This window comes from Rousettus aegyptiacus, unplaced genomic scaffold (genome assembly GCF_014176215.1).
Source record: "Rousettus aegyptiacus isolate mRouAeg1 unplaced genomic scaffold, mRouAeg1.p scaffold_m13_p_7, whole genome shotgun sequence".
NCBI lineage: Eukaryota > Metazoa > Chordata > Mammalia > Chiroptera > Pteropodidae > Rousettus > Rousettus aegyptiacus.
In genome coordinates this window covers 57972528-57999063 of record NW_023416310.1, presented here as the reverse complement: position 1 = coordinate 57999063, position 26536 = coordinate 57972528, and the positions used below count along the sequence as shown (strand labels likewise).

Here is a 26536-nt window from a genome sequence, read left to right as displayed (position 1 = left end):
AGGCACTAGAAGGTGGTGCTTTTGCTGCAAAAGTCTGTTTGTCTTCTCTGCAATGTCTGAGCACAGGAACCAAGCCCTGGCTCTGGGACTCTGGTTCCTGGTATTAACCAGCAGGGGGCACATCCCGACTGCAGTATAGGTTCCCTGGCTGGGTGATGGAGGACAGTAGGATTGGCCTGGAGAAAAATCTCTCTCTACTCTATCCAGGTGCTCACTGCTCCTGTCCTCGTCTGCCCATTTCCAGGTGCACCCACACTGAACTTGTGGGGTTGAAAAGACAGGCATAAATCAGGAACTCTGGAGAACCACCATCCTTTCAAGGGCCAGAGGGCCTGGGGATCTAGCAATAAGGGAGCCCACCCACTATGCCCCATGACAAACTCCAGGACAGCAAGCAGTGGGAATACTCACCTGGGGTGGGGAGGGAGCTCTTGGGGACATTTATAAAGTAGAAATCTGAACTTGGGCATCTTCAATCCCTCTTCCTTCTGCTCTGACTGGAAGGGCCTAGGCTGCCCATGCCCCTTTCTCACTTTGGGGCTTCTTTATAATATAAATTTATTTACAGATTTTAAAAGTTTGAAATAGGAAAGATGAGAATAATATGTAAAATAAAGAATAATCATTGGAAGTTATAGGTTCTTGTTAGAAAACAAATGACTAAATTCTGCTTGGAACTATGAGCTATATGTTTTTTTTCTTTCTAAATAAATAATATGTTGCATATAAGGTCAATTAACTAAAAGGAAGGGGAATGATCAAGAGTCACGGTGTAGTCTTTTCAGATAAAACCGAGAAATTTCACAAGAATAAAGTGGAAAAAAAAAACTGTCATTAAGAGTTTGTCTCTTGTATTACAATTTTCATTGCTTTATAAAATGACCCCTATGAAATACATATATTTCAACAGACAACAACTATAAGCACTGTATCCCAGCTCAAATTTCTTCTTCTTCAATTTCTACACTGATGGTTGAGTTTTATGTCCTTCTTCTTACTCACACCCATCCCAAGACCACAGAAATAGATTGTCACAGAGTTCTAATAGCTACAATTATCCTACCTTTAAGGGTAAGGAAAGATTATTATGAGTATTAAGACACTTTCTTGTGTTGACACAAGAATATTAGGGACCAGCCTCAGTAGGCTGAAACTCTGTGTGTGATGTTGACAGAAGGAATGAGACCCTGCATTACTGACAGAGCAAAAATAGGTGAGATTCATACCTAGAGCTCAAAAATCTTTCTTTGAATCCAACTGTGGATTCAGGACAGCCAGCAGTTAAACTAGAAAAATTGGTAACTAGTGGATTTTTTTGCATACTCATGAGAAAATCTAGCTAATCGTGTAGTGATCTAAGATTCTTTATGAGAAATGCCTAGATAGAGTTCTCCTTATATCCAGGTTTTTCTAATATGCCAGAAGTTCGTGCAGTGGTATGGAACCGAGGCAGATTGCAAGAGTTCCAGACAACTAAGAGTGGTCAATAAATTACATCCACAGTTTCAAGATAACAACATGAATTTCCATTTATTAATGTCAAATATGTAAACCGACAGAGCTTGAAAATATTCAAATTTGTTTTCCTTATTGGAATTATATTTAAACAGTGAATTGATTCACATTTCTGATATAAGGCATAGATTATTTGTCGATAAAATGGAAAATGAGGAAATGAGAAACAGAAAATGAGGGAATGAGAAAAAGGAGAAAATGAGAGTTTTGAAATCAAAATTACTGGAATATATAGTTCAATGGAAAAATAATAACAAGAAAAATAATAACAAGGGTAATCTTTGATGGAGAAACTAGGACCACAAAATTGGCCTCTGTGACAAGCTTAGTGTGCCCCAGATAATATATAGCCTCTTTCCAAACTGCCTACATAGAATATGCCAAAAGAGAGGATGGACTATGTTTATATTCAAATAAGACTCAAACTCCTTCAATCACATCTTATGCTCTAATTTCTTTAAAATAGGGCACAAGAATGCTGCTCAAATCTTCTATTGTGACACATCTTTCAATATATTTTTTGTTTACTGTATTCTCATGTCACTACGATTTTCTCGGACTTGCCCTCTAAGATGGCCCTGGCTTTCAATGACCTCTTCCTTTAGAGTAGCTAGAATGGTGCAGAGGGGAGTCATCAGTTTCTCCAGTATGGTTGGCTTAGGTTGTCACTGTGCTCTAAGAAATCACTACCAGTCTTTTACAGCTGATAAGGAAGAATGAAAACCAAGAACATCTGCCTGATGACCACACAGTTTCTGCTCTAACTGAATCTGCTTTGCATTAGTCCTGCCTTAGAGAAACCTCATCTTCCAGAGTTGCTATGAATGGATCTCCAAAAGAGGAGACAGGTCGGCTGGAGTGGGTCAGATCTCAGAGAAAGATGGGATCTTTTTCTTAGCTCTTGTGCTTTCTGCTTCTCTACCTCCCTGGTGAGAAAAGTAAGGAAGGAGGGGAAATTATGCTTAGAGTATCCTTCCTGAGGAAGCTGGGGTTGGAGTCACAGAGGGTCTTGTCACATTAAATATGCATCTAAAGGGAATCTTTCTCCAAGGAAAACTGATACTTTACACAAAAATTCTTCTTTTGAAAATTCTGTATTTGTGTTGACTTTGGCATGTCTTATGAAATTGCAGGTTTGAATTTGGGCAGTGCTATGATCCAATCTCCAGCCTCTCTGATGTTCTTTCTAGGGGAGAAAACAATTATCACCTGCAAAATTAATCCCAATGCGAAAATCAAGTTTGCTTGATATCAGCAGAAACCAGGCCAGATTTATGAAGGGCTGGTCTATGATACATCCACCTGAACCTCAGGTGTACCAATGTAGTTCCATGGCAGTGGTTCAGGGACAGATTTTACTCTCATCATCAGCAATGTGGAGACAGTTGATGCTGCTGCTTACTGCTGACACACATGGTCAGGACACTGCAATGTTACAGCCTTAAACAAAAACGTTTACAGCTTCAGGATCCAGCCGTTCCCTAGATATGACTGTGATGCTTCTGAAAGCTTCGTTGTTCTTTCATCTGGGGAAACATCTCTCAGTGAGACTGATTTTCTTTTGATACATAAAGACCTCAGACTACAAGTTCAGAGAACAGATGGTAAAGCATAACAAACTTTCTAAATGATTCTAGCCATTTGATTAATCATGGAGTACAAGAATAAATATTGAGAGACCATTTACTATTTACTATTTATCATGAAAATAGGCTAATGAAATAAGCCATAGTCCACAAACAGATCTATATCTATTGGGACACTTGATTTGTGAAAAAAAAAAAAAAGTTCTTTCTAATTTAGTATGATGGATTAATTTGTTATTCATAGTTGGAAAAAATTAAATCTGGCCCTCTACTTCACATTATATCAAAAAATTCAATCCAGATAGATTAATAATCTAAAATACAGTGGTAGGCATAGGGAATGCAATTAACATGAATACTTTGGCTAGGTGGAGGATCAGGGCTAGGTGGAGGGAGCAATTGGGGGAATCATTTTAGAAACTATATAGAGATCTAACCCATGCACTGTATACTTGAAACTAAATAAAATGAAGAAATTGAAAATACATAAAATAAAATACAGTGATAAAACTTCAGGAAAATAGTAAGTAGTAATATATTTATCAACATGGAATATGAAATCACTTTTCAAAAAAGACAAGAGGACCACACATAAAAGATTGATCGTGTGGACTACATTGAAATTATCAAAAGTGTCAAAAGTATCACAAAGTTAAAGCATATAGAAGAAGATATTTGCAACACATATAATCACCAAAGGACCTCTAATAAAACTATAAAAATAATTAGTACAAATAAGTAAGAAAAAACATGACAAGCAGTCACTTCTGCAAAAATAGAAATAATCATATATAAAGGTGATAAGTCTCATTCATAATAAAGGAAATGCCAATTAAGATCTCAATGTTCTAATAAGACTGAGAGACTTAGGAACTTTGCTTAATACATAGAAACAGACACAGAAAGACAGCCAAAATGGGAAGACAAAGAAGCAGAAACCATACAGAGAATAAAACAGAGTTCCAAGAATAATGGAGTCGAGTAATCTAACAGATGAATAGTTCAAAGCACTGGTTATAAAGATGCTCAATGAACTTAGGGAAGTGCAGATGAACTCAGTGAGAACTTTGACAAAGAGATTTAAAAAAAAAACATAAAAATAGAAATGAAAATGATAAAGGAGACTAGTCAGAAATGAAGAGCGCATTATCTGAGATGAACAGTATATTAGAGGGAATCAACAGAGTAGATAAAAAAGAGGATCAAATCACCAATATAGAGGATGGGAAAGCCAAGGACACCCAATCAGAACAGCAAGAAAAAAGAAGCTAAGAGCATAATAATAATTTAAGGAGCCCATGCAACAAAATTAAATGGAAAAACATGTGGATCATAGGGGTACCTGAAGGGAAACAAGAAGTTGAAGAATTATTTGAAAAAATAGTGATAGAAAATTTCCCTAACCTGGTGAAGGAGATAGGCATACAATTGCAGGAAGCTCAGATAATCCCCCAAAAATGAACCCAAAGAAGTCCACACCAATACACATTATAATTAAAATACCAAAGGTTAAATACAAAGAGAGAATCTTAAAAGCAGCAAGAGGAAAGCAGTTAGGTACCAACAAGGGAGCCCTCATAAGACTGGCACCTGGTTTCTCAAACAAACAAACAAACAAGAAAACAAGAAAACAAAACTATGCAGGACAGAAGGGTTTGGCGCAAAATATTCGAAGTGATAAAAACCCAGAATCTTCAACCAAGAATACTTTATCCAGCAAAGCTATCTGTCGAAGGACAGATAAAGAGCTTTCCAGACAAAAATAAGCTAATGAAATTCATTAACATCAAGCCAATGTTACAGGAGATATTGGAGGGACTTCTTTAAGAAGAAAAAAAAACATGTATCAAAAATATGAATAAAGAATGGTAATAACTTCATTCCTGTCGACAAGTATCTCAAATGGAGAAGAATTAGTGCTCTGACCAAAAGATAGGGTGGCTGAATGGATAAGAAAATAAGACTCCTATCTATGCTGCCTACAAGAGACTCACTTCAGATTAAAAGACACACATAGACTAGAAGGAAGGGGACAGAAAAATATATTAACTTGATGGACCTAGAGGTATTGCACTGAATGAAGTTAGTCAGATGGAGGAAGACAAATAATCCATGATTTCACGTACCTGTGGAATCTAAAGAACAAAACAAACAATGACAATAACAAAAATGGAAACAAACCGATAGGTACAGAGAATATTTTGAAGGCTACTAAATGGAAGGAGTTTGGAGAAATGGTGAAAAATGGCAAAGGAATTAAGAAGTACAAATGGATAGATATAATATAGTCATAGAGATATAAAGCGTAGCATAAGGAAAATAGTCAACAACATTGTAATAAATATGTAAGGAAAAGAGGGGTACCAGATTTAGTAGGGTGATTTCTATGGGTTATATAGATCTCTAAGTACTACGCTGTACAACTGAAACTAATATATTATTGTATGGCAACTATAATTGAAAAAAAACTCATTGAATCTTACAATGCAAATATGAGCACATAATTATCTATTATACTTCAATAAAGCTGGGAGAAAATTTTAAAGTTAAAAAAAATGAAGAAAGTCGAAGGACTGATACAACCAAATATCAAAGTAACGGTAATAAAATAGTATGGTATTAGTAAAGAGTCAGACAAATAATTCAGTGCAGTGATTTAGGGAAACTAGAAACAGATCAACATATATACAGTCATCTGATTTACAATAATGATGCCACTATGATGTAATAGAAATCATTTTAAATGAATTAATTATACTGGATCAATTGAATATCCATATTACATCAAAACGAATCCTCATCTCTATTTACCATGTACAAATATTATTTTTAAGTGAATCATTAACCTAAATATGAAAGAAAAAATGTCTAGAAAACAGTATAAAAACATATTTTATGACCTTGGATATAGAAAAAACTTCTTAAAGAAGGTGAACAAAGTACTAAGCATAAAGGAAAATAAATTAAACCTTGCTACTTTGGTTTAAATTTTATAAAGTTTAAAACAAATCAATAAAAATGATTACTTGATGAATACATATAGAAGAAATAACTAAAATACAAAAATACAAGTTCAGAATAGTGATTAATTTGATGAGAGATGCTAGGTATTAGGGATTTTGGAGAATCTCAACCAGATATGTAATTGTCCTATCTTACATTTTCTGTGGAAGAGATACAGAAGTTATTTACATTGTTAAAATTAGCAAATAAATAAATTAGTGTGTTGAAAGGAAAGAAGGAAGGAAGGAAGGAAGGAAGGAAGGAAGGAAGGAAGGAAGGAAGGAAGGAAGGAAGGAAAGAGAGAAGGAAGGAGGGAAGGAAGGAAGGAAAGAAAGCCACACATGTACTAATAATGAAAGTGCACCATGGACACAAACTAAAAATTATAATTAAGTCATTATTGATTATTACTATTAATTGCAATCATTTAACAAACTCTCATTTAGAAAGATTAGGAAAAAGAAAGAATAAAAACAAAAAAAGAAAAATAGAGAGAAATAAAAACGAGAAAACAAAGGAATGAAACAACACAATCTTATGTAGATTACAGAAATTTTGTATAGTGTTTTGAATAATCAATAAAGAAAAAACAGATCTCAGGATGAAAATGAAAAAAAAGAAAAGAAATATAATGATCGAAATGTAAGCATAGATCCACAAATTTCACTGGCATATTAGAAAAATAATACTCTAAATGTACCATTAAAAGAAAAACCTGGTCAAGTTGGCAGAGTTGGTAAATATTGCGTTTGCCTCCTCCCACAACCACATCAAAATTACAGTTAAATTATAGAACAATCACCCTTGAGAACCACTTGAAGAATGGCTGAACAGAACTTCTATAACTAAAGATATAAAAGATAAGCTTTGTAGAGACTGGTTGGAGAGGCAGAGATATAAAATGAGCTGGTCCCACATCTACATGTGTCAGTTAAGAATTGGGAGAGATATCTCACTGAGGAGCGGGGAGTCCTAACCCCACATAGCTTGAAGCACCAGTGCCAGGAAGAGAAGTGCCCACAACATCTGGCTGTGATTATCAGTAGGAACTTAGTATGGGTGAGATGGAAGGCTGCTGTAGACCTAGTTGTCCTCTTAAGGGACCTGAGTTCAGACTTACAAGCACTTGTCCTAAGCTCCAGAGAAAGTACAGCACCTCAAAAAGTAACAGGGACATAAGAGCAAGAAGTAATTGTCTGGCTTCAGTTTGAGGGCTGGAAGGGCAGCTTTCTCTGGGACTAAGGTGCCAGCAAAAGCCATTATTCTTTTGTTGAGTACTTCCCCAAATTCGAGTCTTCATCAACCTGGCTAACACTGCTTTCACTCTACCCTGGTGATTCTCTGAGACCCTGCCCCACCCAATTATTGGGCCCTACCCAAAACTGTTTCAGAGGCTAATCTATCCAAGGGGCTACCCTGGGCCAATGCTGCTGAATTATCTAAAGTCTCTCAGCTGTCCACAAACCTCAAATAAGCAGCAACTGGCTCAGCATGCCCTGCACCTCTTGCTTAGCAACCCCAAGCACAGCACTTATGGTAGCCAACCTTGATTCACAGTGTAACCACTCACAGGTGCCTCCAAGCCCAGCACAGACAGCTACCAACTTCAGATCACTATGTAGTTTGCACCAGGTGACCCTGGGCTAGACACAGGTAGTGACTGACCTTGGCCTGCACTAGAGACCCTCCCAAGAGGCCCCAGAACCAACATACCCAGTGGCTAGCTTCAGACCACACCAGAGCACCACCCAATTAACTCCACAAATAATACACCCAAAGGTTGGACTCAACAGGCACCAGAGCCCTGTTAAAATGAATCCTGCTCTGTGGTGTCAGCCATCATATAACAGCTTGTCTACTGTAGTTACAGCCAGTCCTCAAGTCAGTCAGCTTTAGGGTTAATCCCACTTATTGATGTGCCAACATCAATCAAAGCTCAATGACAACAGGAGAGCACACACAAGACACACAAAGGACACCTATGGAGCTCTCAGCTTAGGTAAAGAGGAAGACTGTACCACTGGGCCCCACAAGACACCTACTACATAAAGCCATTTTGTCAGAACTGAGAGATGTAGCAGATTTACATAACACATAGAAAAAATATAAGGAGGCGGACAAAATAAAGTGACATATATGTTCCAAATGAAAGAACAGAACAAAACTCTGCAAAAAGAACTAAATAAAATGGAGGTAAATGATATACTAGATGCGGAGTTCAAAACAATGGTTATAAGGATGCTCAATTAATTTAGGGAAAGAATAGATCATCTCAGTGAGAATTTCAACGAAGAGACAGAAAACATAAAAAAAAAAAAAAACACCAGCCAGAAATGAAGAATACAATAACTGAAATGAAGAATACATTAGATAAAATCAATAGCAGATTATGTGAAACAGAGGACTGAATCGGAGATTTGGAAGACAAGGTAGTAGAAAACTCTCATCTGTAACAGCAAAATGAAAAAAGAATTTTTAAAATGAAGATAGTTTAAAGAACCTCTGGGACAACATCAAGCATAACAACATTCACATTATTCGAGTGCTAGAAAGTGAAGAAAGGAATTAAAAATCTATTTGAAGAAATAATTACTGAAAACTTTCCTAAACTGCCGAAGGAATTAGATATACAAATCCAGGAATAGCAGAAAGTCCCAAATGAGATAAACCCAAATAGACCCACAGCACGACACATCACAATTAAAATGCCAATGGTTAAAGACAAAGAGAAAATATTAGAAACAGCAAGAGAAAAGTAGTTAGTTATCTACAAGGGAGCTTCCATAAGATTGTCAGCTTATTTCTCAACAGAAACTTTGCTGGCCAGAAGAGATTGGTATAAAATATTCCAAGTTATGAAAAGCAAGGACCTATAATCAAGATTATTCTACCCTGCAAGGCTATTGTTTAGAACTGAAGGAAAGATTAAGAGCTTTCCAGATAAAAAAAAAGCTAAAGGAGTTCATCGCCACTAAACCCATAGTATGAGAAATGTTAAAGGGGCTCCTTTAAGAAGAAAAAGAAGAAAAGTAAAAATATGAATAAGAAAATATGGCAATTTTTTTTTATTGATAAAGGCAAACATATGATAAAAATGGTAGATCAACCAACAGTAAAGCTAGTAAAAAGATTCAAAGGCAAAAGTAAGAAAATCATGTGTAATTACAACAGTAAATTAAGTGATACACACAGACACACCGCCTTCAAAAAAGTAAAAAATAATGACAAAAACACAATTGTGGAGGGGTTGAGTTTAGAATGTGTTTGATCCTAAGCAACCATCAACTTAAAATAGACTGACATAGAAATAGTTTGGTATATAAGAAGAGCATGGTAACCACAAACCCCAAATCTACAAGAAATATACAAGAAATAAACAGAAATTCAAACACAATACTACAAAAAGTCACCAACACCCACGAGAAGAGAGTAAGAGAATAAAAAAGAAACAGAGAAGAACTACAAAAACCATAAGAAAACAATTAATAAAATTGCAATAACTACATAGCTATCAATAATTACTTTTAATGTAAATGAACTAAATTCTCCAAACAAAAGACAAATAGATAAAGAAGATGTGGTATATAAATAAAACAGAATTTTATTCATCCATGAGAAAGAATGAAATCTTACCATTTGCGACAACATGGATGGACCTAAGGGTATTATGCTGAGTAAAATAGGTTATACTGAGAAAGACAAATACCATATGATTTCACTTATATGTGGAATCTAAAAAACAAATAAACTCATAGATGCAGAGAATAAACTGATGATTGCCAGGTGAAAGGGTTTTGTAGGCCAGGTAAAAAAAGTGAAAGGATTAAGAAGTACAAATTGGCAGTTAAAAATCGTCATGGGGATATGAAGTACAGCATAGGGATTAGTCGATAATATTGCAATAACTATGTATATGGTACCAGGTGGGTACCAGACTTATCAGGGGGATCTTTTCGTAAATTGTATAAATGTCTAACCACTATGTTCTACGACTGAAACTAATATAACATTCAATGTCAACTCTAGTTGAAAAAAAATTTTTTTAACTTTTCAATTGAGAAAAAAATATAACTCTTTAAAAAAAACCAAAATATGGTTTGAACAAGAACTTTTCATGAAAGAAGTTATCTAAATAGCTAATGAAATATAAATATATGAGAAGTTACTCAACATCACTAATCATCAGGGAAATGTAAACTTGAACCACAATAACATTTCAGGATCTACCACTATGAATATAATAAAAAGTTTGACAATACTAACTATTGCAACTATAATTTTTATATGAACCCTGCAGACTCTTCCCAAATAGATCCTGCACAGATAAAAAGACCACAGGGGAAATTGCAGCTGCTGGAACACCTACCCTCACCACACAATCAGCCTGGGAGGATGATTTATGTTCAGGGCTGTAATACTGTGAGAGGAACTGTATAATCCTGCTGGCAGTAGTAACTGGCAGCATCATCAGGCTCTATCTTGCTGATTGTGAGAATAAATTTTGTCCCAGATTGAATTCCATGGAACCTATCTGGGACACCAGAATATTGGTTATCAGCATCATAGATGAGAATTTTAGGGGCCTGGCCTGGTTTCTGCTGATACCAAGTTAGGTAATCACTAATGCTCTGATTAGCCGTGCAAATGATGGAGGCACTCTCTCTTAGAGACACAAAGAGGAGATCTGGAGACTGGGTCAACATGGCGTTCCCATTGGAAGCTGAAAAGGAAGCAAAACACAAAAGTCACCATTGTTAACTAGATCCTGCTCCATTTTCCTCCCAGGGGATTCTAGCTGCCCTTGTTCCCTATCTTGAAAGCACTTGGGTCTCTGGGGAGAGATCCACAGAAACTCTGGAAGACCTTACATTTAGTAAGAAAGAATTTCCATCATCTCAGGGATATTCCTTGTGGGCCCCTCCTTACCTGGGAGCCAGAGCAACAGAAGGCAGAAGAGCTGAATCAAGACACCCATGTTCAATCCAGGTAGTGCCTGAGGCTTCCCCACACCTCCCCAGAATCACTGAGCAAGCTTTTTAATGAGAATTCTGAAGAGTAGAAATGTACTCTGGGGGAAAACATGCAAATAAGTGAAAGATTGGTCTGGTATGGGTTTGCAGCTGCAGAGTCAGTGTCTCTGTAGGTCTCAGTTCCTCCTGGGTGTTCACATCAGGGGTAACTTTGGATTCAGCCCCAGAGGAGCTTTTTCTCAATGTTTGTAAAGTAAAACCTCCTCTGTATTTTACGGTCCTTATTTGTCCTCAGGGCCTAAGAGCTTGTAATAAGAATAGGATTTTCTTTCTAAGAACAAGACAAGAAGTTAGATGACTCTCCAAGACTTAAAATTTAATATGAATACATAATTATTTCTGGAAATTATGTAAAATATCATGCTCTGGAGAAAAGTATAAAATAAAGGTTTTATCTTGATATGTCACTTAGAGTAGATGTTATGATCCATGGTGGGGGGGGTGTGTGGCAAAAGCCTTTGGAGTAAATGTATACAGTGCCTATTTGGGCACTGTGCAATAGAAAAGGCTCACAGCTTATTGAAGTATATTTTTATTTTGGAAATTTATTATTTTAAACGTTAAATTTTTCTCATTTTCTATGTTAGCTTTTTCTCATTTCTCTCTTTAATTTTCTCTGATGGTATTGCTATATCTGAGAGTTACTAGGTCTTTTTTGCCTGATACGGTTCCAGTGTTGTCATTATTGGTATCATTTAAAAATGATTCAGTTTGGGTGAAAAGTCATATAGTCACCCTGTATTCTGACTCTATTCCTAGTATACAATAAACAAATAATTTTCTTGATTTAAAAATAGTCATGTATATAAAATTTCATCATATAGCTTTATATCATCTGAGGAAATGAGTGAACAAATGAAATGGAGACACTATTGTAAAGCTGCTAAATTATTAAAATCAAGTAGACTGAGACACGAGGAAACAATTCTATTCTTCATTTAAATAGCCTAGGAACATAAACTTTTGAAATTTCAGTTGTGTAGCAGTGCCTGGATGTATCTAAATTTTATAGGTTAAACCTCTGAAGGACTGAAGAAATAATTTTTATGTGCTAGAAATGTATATATCTCTTATAGACAACCACTTGTCGTGCTTAAGAAACAATATTTCATTATCTAGACCACTTAGAATCCACTATTCAGACCACTGGAGATCTGGAAGATTACCATCCTGAGTCAATCTGTGAGCTAAAAATGCAGGATTCATTGTATTTCTCAAGACTGTAGTTTTTACTCTGAGAATACTTATCTTTACATTCTTCTCCAGAACACTCTGGGTATTGCTTAGTTGTGTTTCTAGTTTGTAAATCCCTAAGGCCCTTGAACAAATCTCTAGCCAAAGCAGACTCTGACTCTTGTGCTCCATTAACACATCTATCAATGTGATCAAAAATGTTTTATTCTGAATCTAGGTATCATCATCACCATGGTGAAATTTACAATGCTGCATAACTGATCTTCTTAGAAGACAGTCCATGCGGGAGGCATCTTGATTGTAAATCACCTTCAACTTCGAGTATTAGATCTTATAATTTTTTATTTGAGTTTTACATTGTAAAATCTGTGGGATTTTTTTTTTGTGGGGCGGAGGAGAAGAGGAAGGGTTTGTTTTTACCATTTTTTTTCTTATGTAAAATACCCATATAACCTCATATCTCCTCTGTCAGTGACAGTTTTTTGGGATGTTCATTTGCTCCTATGCAGTTGCTTAGAAGGTCGTGTCCATTTCCTTGATGTCCAGCTATAATGCTTTTTTCTCTCCCCTCCCCATTCCACCCACCCCTCTGGTAACCACTAGTCTATTGTCCATGTACATGAGTCTCTGTTTGTCCTGTTCATTCGTTGCTTGTAGGTTTAAATCCCACATATAAGTGATATTATGTGATTGTCAACCTTTTCTGTCTGGCTTATTTCGCTTAGCATGATTATCTCGAAGTTCATCCATGTTGTCACAAATGGCAGTATTTCATCTCTTCTTATGGCTGAGTAACAGTCCATTGCATATATGTACCACAGCTTCTTTATCCAGTCATTTATCATAGGACACTTCAGTTGCTTCCATGTCCTGGCCACTGCGAATAATGCTGCTATAAATATCGATGTGCAGATCTTTTTGGATATAAGTTTCAAGTCTTTGGGGTAAATACCCAGTAGAGGGATTGCTGAATCATATGGTAGATCAATTCTTAGTTTTTTGAGGACCCTCCATACTGTTTTCCATAGTGGCTGTACCAATTTGCAGTCCCACCAGCAGCGTATGAGGGTTCCTTTTTCTCCGCATCCTCTCCAGCATTTGTTATTACTTGTCCTGTTGACTATAGCTATTCTAACAGGTGTGAGATGGTATCTCATTGTGGTTTTGATTTGCATTTTCCTAATAGCTAGTGATGTTGAGCATCTTTTCAAATACTTGTTGGCCATTTATATGTCCTCTAGGGAGAAGAGTCTGTTCAGGTCCTCTCCTCATTTTTTGATTGGATCGTTTGTTTTTGTTGTTGTTATGAGTTTTTTGTATATTTTGGATATTTGGCTCTTATCGGAGGTGTTGCTTGCAAATATATTTTCCCATTTGGATGGTTCTCTCTTTACCTTGTTGAAGATTTCTTCTGCTGAACAGAAGCTTTTTAGTTTGATGTAGTTCCATTCATTTATTTTAGCTTTTACTTCCCTTGCCTTTGAGGTCAAATTCATAAAATTCTCTTTAAGTCCAAGGTACTTGAGTTTAGTTCCTATGTTTTCTTCTATACATTTTATTGTCTCAGGTTTTACATTCAGGTCTTTAATCCATTTTGAGTTAATGGTGTGTGGTGATAGACAACAGTCTAGTTTCATTCTTTTTCAGCAGCCACAACTTTTAAGATGAGTTTCAATTATACCACACCGCACTACCAATACTTGACTTCAGAAAATCAAAAAAACTTCTTGCTCTCAGTTCTTTTAGCAGAAAAGAACAACATTCTGAGGTATTCATGCAGGTGCATTTTGTCTATGTGACAAGGACTATCTTGCCCTCAACCCTTCCCAAGGATTTACTGCACAATTGCCAATGCTGTACTAACCACTTCAGTATGATACAGTATCAAGCAAATAGAAAGAAACTCCAGTTTATTTATATAGATTTTCTAAGTTCGAAGTATTTGTAGGGAAGCAAAATTTGCCACCCTAAAAATAAGTGTCTCTTTGGAATGAGTATTATTTTATTTTTAAGAAACAAGAGTCTTGGGAGGGTCTTTTGATCTTCCTCCAAACTGGCTGAAAGAATGTAAGACAGAAGGCCTTTTCTAGGAAAAATTATTGCCATGGATAACCATAATGTAATATAAACTAGGTGTGGCAGACAACAGGAACCTAGTAAGGCCTATTTGACTAAAGTTCTCTCTGTGACCCTTTGTCCCTAGATGGCCTAGCAAACATTTGATTACTAAACATTATTTTCTTACCACCTGTGAATTGCCTTATTTCCCTTTAAAGCTGCAGGCTCTTTCTATCTTCTCCTTAGTCCAGAATGACATATATACCTCATTCACCTTATTATCTTTGAAATTTCCATGCTTATGTGAATTCTCCATGCATACATATTAAAAGTTGATTTTCTACCATTGATCTGCCTGTGTCAATTTAATTCTTAGACCAGCCAGAAGAACCTAGATGGGTATAGAAAAATTTCTTCCTTCCCTAAATATTTTTCCATTCTTGCAAATTTCTAATATTCTTGCAATTTACTATATCTTGTCACATTGTTTTCATGAGTGGAAGAAAACTTTAATATTTTATTTATTGTTTATACATTGATATTTAGAAATGACATTGGTCTGTGTGTTCTTTTCATTGTCTTACCTTTTAATGTCAAAATTAAGTCACTTTTATTTAAAAATGTTCTCTGCATGATCTAGTCTAAAAGAAACAGTTCACGTGATGATTCAAACCATATTTGTAAAGCCAATATATACAACACGGAAATATTTTTATTCTGTACTACAACGCAGCTTGCATAAAAAAAACTGTATCAATGAATAGAAAAAATATTTTTACTCATTCTGGCTATTGTAGTTCTATAACTTTGTTCTTCTTAAATCTTGCCTTTACTTTTTTTTTGTCTACTAAATTTCCATATAACTTTTATAATCAACTTGCTCTTAATAGATAAAAAGAATTTTAATGAATGATCAAAATTGTGTCACCATCAAAGACAGTGTTTTCTTTGTCATTTTCTTAGCTATCATATTGAAGACCATGAATTGTACAAAGGTTTATAAACCAAGGGACTAAATTAAGACCCCCTTCCTTAGAGTTGTCACAGAATGGGAGAGTCATAAGTCTGACTGAGCCCTGGAAATGTTGCTTTATTGACCTGTTGACATCGAAAATTGAAAATTTTATTAGCTTCCAGACTATTGATTGAGAAGTTTGTCAAACTAAATGACAGAGACCTTAACCAACATAGGAATCAAGAAGGTCTGTAGTTGAAGCTCTTATAGCCTATATCCATCACAAAAACTCTACAAAAATAACTCCGTGATTACACAGCTCTTCCTTTTAACCTTTCTTCCCCTTTTTCTTTGTCTTTGTCTTGGGGACTTGCAGATAGCTTACCATGGCTGCATGTTTCACATCACAATCTTTTATTTTTCCTGAATATCCTTTTTGCTGATGGAATACCTAGTTGACTTTTTGTTTATGATTGACAAGGTAAAGCCTGTGGTACAGTTATTTTAACTGTCACTACCATGGGGGCACCACAGACAGGCATAAAATTGACCTATATAATGTAATACTAGGTGTGATACTTAGCCTGTTTTTTCTTGGCACCACTGTATGATGTTATAGCCTCTATTATTAATCACTGTCTGACAGGTTCTGTAGATAATGGTGACAGCTTTCCAAAGAGAAAAGCAGAAAGGGATGCTGAGTCAATAAGATGTATCCTTTCCAAACATGATGTCATATATTAAAAAAGAAAATCCTGACTCCTGGAATTTCCAATTTTATCATTAATTCTGAATTGATATTCTTATTAATGCAACAGAGTCACTATTGTTTTTGGAAAAGAATAAACACTGCAGAGCAGATACTTCTACCACCATTTATTAGGTAACACCTTACTAGTAGTAAATACATATAGCTGTATTTTTTCAATGAAATCATAACATTACCATTCTCATTGTTCTGTTTTTATTGATATATCACTTACCTACAGAGTCACCTAGAAAAATTGAATATAGAATATAATCTTTGTCATGATGAGGATAGCATATCTCTCCCTTCTTTTTGTTTAAAGCCGATTCCTCAATAGAGGTTATGATTAGTGCTCATATTTGACGTCTCTGAATAGTAGGGATAAAATCAAGAAATAATCGTTAAGAAGCAAAGTGTGGGAACTCAGAGGTGCTCTGTTATGCAGTTTTGTACTGCAAACATGTGCTCAGTTAAGGGGAATTAGTTGAGCTGAAAATTAGCTACCCTTCTCACTTGCTAAATCCTATGACAAGGAGTGGGGCTTTATGCGAATGTTCATCCATATGTATACCGTTCTTCTCTCAGTGAATCCGTAGAATAGAGCAAACATCATCCTCAAAGCATTAGTCTTCCTCTTGTTATAGAAAATATTCACTACAGCTCAGCACTATTCTCCCCACAGGCTTAGACAATTGAAATCTGGATTTGAGTGAGGGAAAATGGAAAAAGAGCAAGTCCTTTAGATATCTGTATCTTCAAGTTCTCTCTTTAATACGGAAAGAGGCACTTCATGGTGTTATTACAGAAGGAGAAAAATACGTTTGGAAGAAGGGCACCTGAATTCTAGCTGGAGAACTATGTATAGCCTATCAGATATAAGCCAGTACCAATATTGTGCCCATTCTCAATCTCAATACCCTCCTCTTTTAGACAAAGTCATAATTCCTGCCTAACCCATGGCTTAGAGAAAAAATGGTGTCAGCCCAGCCAGAAAAGCAATATTATAGATCAAGAATTGTCAAACTATGGCCCTTGGGCCTCATTAAGCTCACTGCCTGATTTGTGCTACTCCCAAATTAATACTGGCTTTTTCATTTTAATGTTCGAGAAAAATAAAAAACAGACTAATGTTATATAACACAAGAAAATCACGTGAAATTAAAATTTCAGTGTCTATAAATAAAATGTACTGATGTACAGTCATACTCATTCATTTAAGTACTGTCTATAGTTTCATTTGTAATTTAAAAGGCAGCAGCTTTTAAAATATGCAAGTATGACTCTTTATGAGAATGACTGGGAGCTGGCCATCTCTGCCTTACTGCTATTCACATTTGCTGTTAAAAGTCAAAGCAAGAAGCAAGATCTCATTCTCCCACAAATTTGCACAAAATATATTTTCTTTCAGAACTCAATGCAAGTGTGAAAGAACTTGCCATTTTCCTAAATCTTGTGCAATTTAGTAGCTTCTACCTAATCTTCAATTGGAAGAAATTACTTTTTCATAAGCTAACAATATGTAATAAAATGCTAAAGTCACACCTGTTAAAAATCAAAACCCAACTGAGTTCAAAGATTTAATTGGTTTTATTAAGCAATTCATGAATTGGGGAGCATTCCATCTAGTAACTAGAAGGTTGCTCCAAGGGGTTGCATGAAATGAAAGATTTTTATAGGAAGAAGGGTGGACAAGAGACCTTTAAAAAAATTTTTAAATTTTATTATTAGTTTCAAATATACAATACTTTGGTTAGACATTTACATAGTTTATGAAACAATCCCCTGATTACTTTATCTTCCCTCTGGCTCTACGCATAGCCATTACATTACTACTTACTGCATTCCCTATGCTATGCTCCCCATTCCCATGACCTATCAACTATTAGTTTGTACTTCTTTAAAATGCTTCACTACTTTCTCTCAATACCCCTATCCCCTCCCCTCTGGCTGTCACCAGATTGTTTGTTGCAAAAAAAAAAAAAAAAAAACCATGAGTCTGTTTTCAATCAGTTTGTTCTTTTTGTTCCTCAGATTCCACATGTAAGTGAAATCACATGGTGCTTATTTTTCTCTGTCTTATTTTACTCCGCGTAATAACATTCAGTTCTATACAGGACTTCGCAAATAATAGGATATTTTTTTTTATGGCTGAGTAATATTCCATTGTATATATGAACCATAGCTTCTTTATCCAATTGTCTGTTGTTGGGTATTTAGGTTGCTTCCATATCTTGGCTATTGTAAATTGCGCTGCCATGAACATAGGGGGTGCATAGATCTTTATGAATTACTGTTTCAGTTTTCTTTAGATAAGTACCTAGAAGTGCAATGCTGAGTCAAAAGGTTGATCCTTTTTTAATTTGGGGGGGAACCTCCAGACTGTTTTCCATAGTGGCTATACCAATTCACAATCCCACCAACAGTATGGAATGGTTCCCTTTTCTCCATATTTTCACCAATGCTTTTTGTTCTTTGATTTATTGATGATTGCCATTCTGACAGATATGAGACAATATCTCACCGTAGTTTTAATTTGCATTTCTCTGATGATTAGCGACCTTGAGCATCTTTTCATATGTCCATTAGCCATCTGTATTTCCTTTTTGGAGAAGTATTTGTTCAGGTCTTCTGCCCATTTTTTTTAATTGGATTTTGTTGTTGTTGTTGTTGTTGCTGAGTCATATGGGTTCTTTATGTATTTGGGATATTAACCTCTTATCAAATGTATCATAAGCGATTAGTCAGTTGCCTTTCTGTTTTGTTGATGGTTTCCTTTGCTGTACAAAAAATTTTACTTTGACATAGTCCATTTGTTTATTTTTTATTTTGTTTCCTTTGCCTGGGAAGGTATATCCGAAAAGAATATACCTCCTCAGGCAAAGGAAATAGTAATATTAGAGAATTTACTGTCTATGTTTTCTTCTAGAAGTTTTATGATTTCGAGTCTTACATTTAAGTCTTTAATCTATTTTGAATTTATTCTTGTATATGGTGTAATAAGGTGGTCCATTCTTTTTTCTTTTTGCATGTATCTGTTCAATTTTCTCAACATCATTTATTGAAGAGACTGTCTTTACCCCACTGTATATTCTTACCTCTTTTGTCATATATTAAGTGAGTGTACAGGTGTGGATTTATTTCTGGGCTCTCTATTCCGTTCCATTGGTCAATGTATCTGTTTTTATGCCAGTATCATGCTGTTTTGATTACTGTATGCTTGTAGTATAGTTTGATATCAAGTAGTGTGATACCTCCAACTTTTGCTATTCGGGGTCTTTTTATGTTCCCATATAAATTTTAGGATTATTTGTTCTAACTCTGAAAAATTCCACTGGTATTTTGATAGGGATTGCATTAAATCTATAGATTGCTTTGGGTAGTATGGCCATTTTAATGATGTCGATTCTTCCTACCCACGAACATGGTATATGCTTCAATTTATTTATATCTTCTTTAATTCCTGTTTTCAATGACTTCTAATTTTCTGAGAATAGGCCTTTTATTCATTGTTTAGTATCATGTTATTTTTGCCTTCATGTGTTTGTACATTTTCCAGTTTTTTTTTCTTGCAATTGATTTCTAGTTTCATACCATTGTGACTGGAGAAGGCAGTTGATATGATTTCAATCTTCTTAAATTTATTGAGACTTGATTTGCGGCCTAATATGCCACAAATGTTCCATGTGTTCTTGAGAAGAATGTATATTTTTCTGCTTTGGGGTAAAATGCTCTGACAATATCTATTAAATCCTTCTGGTCTAGTGTGTTTTTTAGGCCCATTGTTTCTTTGTTGATTCTTTGCCTGGAAGATCTGTCCCTTGGTGTCAGTGGGGGTGTTAAAGTATCGTACTATGAGTATATTACTGTTGATCTCTTCTTTAATGTCATTCAATAATTGCTTTATGTATGTAGGTGTTCTTATGTTGAGTGCTTCTATGTCGAGTGCATGTTTACTAGGTTTATGTCCTCTTGATATGCTGATCCCTTTATCATTACGTAATGTCTTTCTTTGTTTCTTATTATAGCCTTTGTTTTAAAGTCTATTTTATCTGGTATAAGTATTGCTATCCCAGCTTTTTTTTCCATTTCCATTTGTATGAAATATCTTTTTCTATCCTTTTACTTTTAGTTTGTGAGGGTCAATTGATTTGAAATGAGTCTCTTGTAGACAGCATATATATGGTTTTTGTCTCTTATTTATTTGGCTACCTTATGTCTTTTGATTGGAGCATTTAATTCATTTACATTTAAATGAGATTATTGATGGGCACATAGTTACTGTCATTTTATTTTTCATATTTATTTATTATTTTCCTCCTTTTTATTTTTTTTACAGAAGTTTCTTTAACATTTCTTGTAATACTAGCTTGTTGGTGATGAATTCCTTTAGCTTTTCCCTGTCTAGGAAGCTTTTTACCTTACCTTTAATTTTAATTAAAATCTTGCTGGGTAGAGTATTCATGATTGTAGATTCTTGTTTTTCATAGCTTTTAATATCTGTTGCTAGTTCCTTCTGACCTGAAAAGTTTCCGTTGAAAAATCAGGAGATATTCTTATGGGGGTACTCTTGTAAGTAACCAGCTGCCTTTCTCTTGCTGCTTGTAAGGTTCTCTCTTTGTCTTTGACCTTTGGCATTTTAATTATGATGTGTCTTGGTGTAGGTCTGTTTGAATTCCTCTTGTTTGGGACTCTTTGTGCTTCTTGGACTTGTATGTCTAATTCCTTTGCCAGGTTAGAGAAGTTTTCTGTCATTATTTCTTCAAATATTCCTTTACTCTCTTTCTGGTCCTCCTATGATGCGGGCATTGTTACACTTAATGTTGTCCCTGAGGTCTCTTAAACTATCCACATTTCTTAAATTAAAATTTTTTTTTCTGTTTTGATTGTGTGTTTTCTGCTACCTTGTCTTTCAGTTTGCTCATTCTGCTTTGTCCAACCTACTGTCGAATGCTTCTAGTATATTCGTCATTTCAGTTATTGTATTCCTCATTTCTGTCTGGTTCTTTTTTTTATGGGTTCTGTGTCCTTTTTTATGCTTACTGTCTCTCTGTTAAGGTTCTCATTGTGCTCATCCGTTTTCCACCTAAGTTCATTAAGTACCCTTATACCCATTATTTAGAACTCTGTCTCTGTTGTGTTGCTTGCTTCCATTTCATTTAGTTTATTTTCTGGCGTTTTCTCCTGTTGTTTCATTTCTGGTATGTTTCTTTGTTTTTTCATTTTATTAGCATCTCTGCATTTGTTTCTATGTGGTAAGAAGATTTGTTTTGTCGCTCGGCCTTGACCAAATAGCCTTATGTGGTAGATGTCTTGTGTGGCCCAGTTGCACATTCTCCCTGATCACCTGTGCCAGGGTTCTGGGTGTCATCTTTGTGTGGGTTCTGTGTGATTGTCTGTTGTAGCTAAGCCTTTATTGCTACATCAGTGGATGGGATTAACTCTCAGGCCGACTAACTGAGAATTGGCTATCCACGGGGTATGAGCTGCTATGTGGGGATTGACTCAGCTGAGTGAGATTTGCTCTAACAAGCTTGTGTACTTTTTGATACCAGCTTTTGTGTGTATTGCTTATGAGACCAGTTAGGAGTTGCTCTGTTGTGGTCTAGTGCCAGCCTCTGGGTCTGTTGGTCTTGTGGCCCCTTGGGAGGGGCTCCCCTGTAGGCCAAAGTCAGCTACTGTCTTTGATTATTTGGGGCTACCTGGTGAAGGCTACAAAGTGATCCACAGATGGTTTCTGCATAAGCTTGATCTGTAGGTAAGTGGAAGAAATAATTCTGTAGGCTGCAGTCCAGTTACCCTCAGTACTGGGCTTGGGGCCATTTCACAGAAGGACCACTGCTTCTCAAGGCCTGAGGCTGCCTGTCAGTTGCTCATAAGACTCCATAACTGGAAGAGCTTCTGGGTAATATACACGTTGAGTGGTGTGTGGACCTAGGGAGTCACCTGGATCTATTGAACAGATTTCCCCTGCCACTGCAGTGTCAGTTTACATGACAGCTCTACCACTATGGCTCTCTGTACAAGTTTCAGAGAGCAGCAAGGCCAGCCACTGCCCACCTCAGGCCTGCAAATACCCAAGATCTGTTCGAGAATTACTGAAGCTCATGAGCATGGATTTGTGACCAGCCACCTAAAGCTTTTCCCAGATGCATGGACTTTGTGTGGACCACATAAACTAAGTGTTATTGTTTGCTGTTGAATTTGTGACCCAGGGAAAGTACAGGATGAGACTGGATTTCTTGGGAGCAGGCTTGTCACAGGTAATTTGTGGGTTAAGTGAGGCGGCATCTCAGTGAGGCATGGCGCTGTCAGGCCTATACTGCATCAGATTTGCTGCCAGCTCTGGGACTAAGGGCTCCCACAAAGGTCACATATTACCGCAAGACCTACTGCCATCTGAGTTGGGCCCATGAACCCCTGCAATCTGCCCAAGCAATATTGTATCTCATGCTGGCAACAGTGATCTTCCTATCACTGTTTTCCCTGAAATTTGCTCACTTCCCTAGTCGAGGTCTGTTGCCTGTGCAGAATGTGCAACCCAAGATAGGAGGGCAGGGATGGCTGCCTGTCAACAGGCTGCAAGGACTTTGTGGATTGGATGGAGCAGGCTCTCAGGGAGTCAAGGGCCATCAGGCCAATATAGCTTCAGTTTTGCTGCAACTTCTGTGTCTACACGTTCCTGCAGTAGTCATGGATCACAGTGAGACCAGCTGCCATCTAGGGCAGTCCCACAGACCCCTCCAATCTCCCCAAGAGATATGGCAGCTCATGCAGAGAGCAGTGGTCTACTCACAACTGATTTCCCCAAAAAGTGCTCACTGCACTAGCCAAGGCCTGTTGCCTACACAGGATGCACAATCCTGAAAAAGATCAGTTGCAGGGATGGTTGCCTGTCAACCATCTGGGAACACTTAGTGGACTGAGTTAAGTGGGATCTAAGGGAGACAAGGCCCATCAGGCCAATATAGGCTTAATCTTGCTGTAACTTTTGTGTCTGTTTGCACGTTCCTACAAAAGTCACAGATCATTGCAAGACCAGCTGCCATGTGGGGCTGGCCCATGGATCCCATGATCCACCCATGTTCATCTTAACAGCACTGATCTGCCTGAAACTGTCCCCAAAATGCACTCACAGAGCTGGCTGGGGTCTGCTACTTGAGACAAATTTCGTCCTGGAAAAGGTCGGGGTGAGGCAGCTGCCCACAGACAAGCTGCTCCAGGCAATATGTGGGTTGGGTAGGGCAGGCCAATGTCCTCAGGCCAGTGCAGCTGCAGAATTGGCCATATGGGTGGAGAGATCTGCCCAGGCAAGCTAGTGCTGGTCTGTAGACTGCCCCATAGGGGTGCCCCAACTAAAGTGCAATGGCAGCTGATGGTCCAGCCCTCGTTTCAGCTCCAGGTAATGCAGACTTTCCCCATATAATTCTTGCCCGAGCCTCTGACTCAGAGCCAGTGCCCCTGTTGAGTGTCGCTGGGTGAGAGAGAGCCTGTGTGTGAACCATTTAAAGAGGTGTCTTAGATTTTAATCTCCTTCCATTTCATCTGGATGGTCAGAATCCCTCTGATTTTTACGGTCAGTTTTAGGGAACTCCTCTTTCCTGATCTGGGATGTCCCCAAATGAGGCTAGGACCCCTCTCTCCTTTGTGAGAACCTCTGCAACCTGACTCTCCATCCCAGTGCTCCACCACCACCCACGGGTGCAGGTCCAACCTGATTTACAGCTTTGCCCCTCTTATTGGCTTCGATGTGCCTCCTTCTTTATATTATCAGATGTACATGTTATGATTAGCTGGACTTCAGTTGATTCTCTACATTGATTTTTTTATAATTTGGTTGCAATTTTAATGAAGACCTGGGAGGAGGCAAACTCCACTTTTACCTAGCCTACCATCTCGACCCCTTCTCAAGAGAGCTTTTAATGAAATAAAAGAAATAGTTATTTTAGACCAACATATATTTTTGAGTGGGAAAGGAAATGACAAGGGTTTTTATTATGAGAATTGCCTCTTTTTTTCTATGGGGGTGTTAATAAAAAATAATAATAAGTTTAGACTGTAATAAAAAAATAAAAGCTTGTCTTTGAAGTCAGGATTACAATCCAGGAGATGCAAGCTTAAGTAGCAATCTAAAATGTGTTCCAGGGAAAGACAAGAGGCAGGAGTTTATAAAGGCAAACATGACATTCTAGTGAGATTACAAATGTTCCCTTTCAAGATTCGTGATTGGTGCTGACATAGGTCCAGTTACACTAATCTACCCATGACTGGTTGCTTGAGCTAATACTTGGCAGAAAGCGCGTGTGTGTTCATTCTGATATATAGCAAATATCCATCCAGGATGTTTGTTGCTCAGCCTTGAGCTAAATTCAGGAATAAGTTAGGAGCTTAATAGCAGCTCTGAGAAATGAGATATAAAACATGCACAGGCCCCACTTTCTCGGCGTCCTCCTGATTCCACTTTAAGTGAATCGCTTAATAATGCTTACTCCATTTTATTTTTTCTGTTCTTATTTCCCCCTTTCTTTATCGATATCTCTCAGTAGGGAAAGTATGAAAGATAAACCTTTTAGTTTTATCATCCTATTGCAATGTGAGAGTGGCAAATAGCCTCCTCCAAGTTCTTCATGCCCCTCAGAGGGGTGAGTCTCAATATCGGCCATGCTCAACAAGCATGCTCTGTGAGAATCTTAAGACCACATTCAAGTAACAAGGAGGTTTGAGGAATTAGGACCTACGCATAGATAAAGTTCATTTTTCATTATCAGAGGACAGGCCTGATGAATGATTTTGAGCCTTTAAGTGACCATTATTTTGACATTTTGAGAGTAGAACAGCATTGAGAGATACATAATGTGAGTTACTTGATTTATAATAATCGACAGTATAATTTGCAAACCTGAACACAAGAATGCTCTGGGTCCTGAAGGAAGCCAATTAAAAATACCAGCAAAATTTAAAGTTAAGCTATCCTGCAGTAAAGCTCAAATGTTCCCTTAAGTATTTCACTAGTTTAAGTAACTTAGAGGTTTCTAACTCCACTTGTTGTTTATCCAGGGACAACAGGAAATATAGCTATGGCATAAACTCCTCCTTGGGTTACAAGCAAATAATCTAAAACAATTATATTATTAAGAGCTATCAACCTAGGAAACTAAATGTCTTTCTTTGGCTGGCTATTGCTTTGTGGTAGGTTTCAGCAATTTTTTCTTGGGTTTTTGATAAGTTTCTAATTATATATTTATTCATTATAATGCCTGCCCAAAGAAAATGTATTTTTTTCCAAATCTGGCACATTCATTGGAGTTAATACAGCCAGGCATTGAATAAATACCCATAATTGTGTGTGCAAACACTTTCACATTTTGACCTGTGAAGTAGGTTTAAAAATAATGTCCAATACTGAGTTATTTTTTCAGGCAGAAATCAAAGGGGGAAATACAAGAAAGAAAGGGAAACAATAACCATTATAGTGAGAGTTTGGCCTCTCATTTAGGATATAAGAAAGAATTAAAGAAAAATAAAAGAAAAAATAGAGATGTAGATTATATACACATGGTTTGGAATCTTGAGTTAGCTGTCTACAATAGATGCCATCTGCTTTATTTCCTAGTAATTTTTAATTTCAAATCCTCTGTTGTCACATATGGATTAGTTAAGACATCCTGGAAAGGTCTTTGCCATCTGGGTAGGGAGAATTTTTCTGGATATGTTCCAGCATGTATAATTGCCTGGTTATAAATCGTGATATTTAATTTCTTTGTCTCCTTTAAGTCATAAAATGTCAAAAGCAGAGAAAGCTAAATACACAGGTCAATGAACCTGGCAAGGCTGCTGGGAACCCAGTAAGCAAGATGCCAGGATGGTTTTTCCAAGGTAGCTTCTGTAAGTAAATATTTGTTTTGTTCCTTCAAGTTGTCTGGTTATTTCTGAGACTATTCATGTCTTGGTCAAACATGACATTCCAGTAAAAAACCTTTGTAATATAATTAATATTTACAATTATATCTTGTTACAAACAGATTCTTATTGAATTTATGCAAATAACTTTATTACCATGAAAATAAGAATACTCAGTTACTAAGCATTTCCAAATTCTAGAAGCATCAGGTAGAAAGAAAAAGATAAATGTTTCAATTCACTTACAAAGGTGTAACTTACCAAATTTCTCTAAGTCATAGGCATTCTACAAGAAACAAGTTTCTTTATAATTCAAAAATGAAAGATTAAAAATCAGTATATTTAAAACAAAAGTCATAAAAATTGTAATTATCTTCATCAGTTTATTTAGTCCCACATGATTAAATTTTTTTAAATCTTGATCTTTTGTTAGCAGTCCTACGAAGGGATCACTTTTGCAAATTTTTACCCAGTTCAATGGTATGATCTGAAAGTTTATCAGAAACCTATACTTTAAAGTAAATGTCAGAGTCCTCTCCATGAATCTTTC

General features: G+C 36.6%; 1 protein-coding gene and 1 gene segment (V, D, J or C); both read right to left on the bottom strand.

Moving 5' to 3' along the window:
- Positions 1–26536, bottom strand: part of LOC107512345 (immunoglobulin kappa light chain-like) — a 69377-nt gene that overhangs the window by 25043 nt on the left and 17798 nt on the right. The window lies entirely within an intron of this gene.
- On the bottom strand, positions 10206–11119 carry LOC118605114. The segment is given in 2 exon segments: positions 10206–10824; positions 11031–11119. Coding segments are annotated over 2 exon segments (366 nt in total).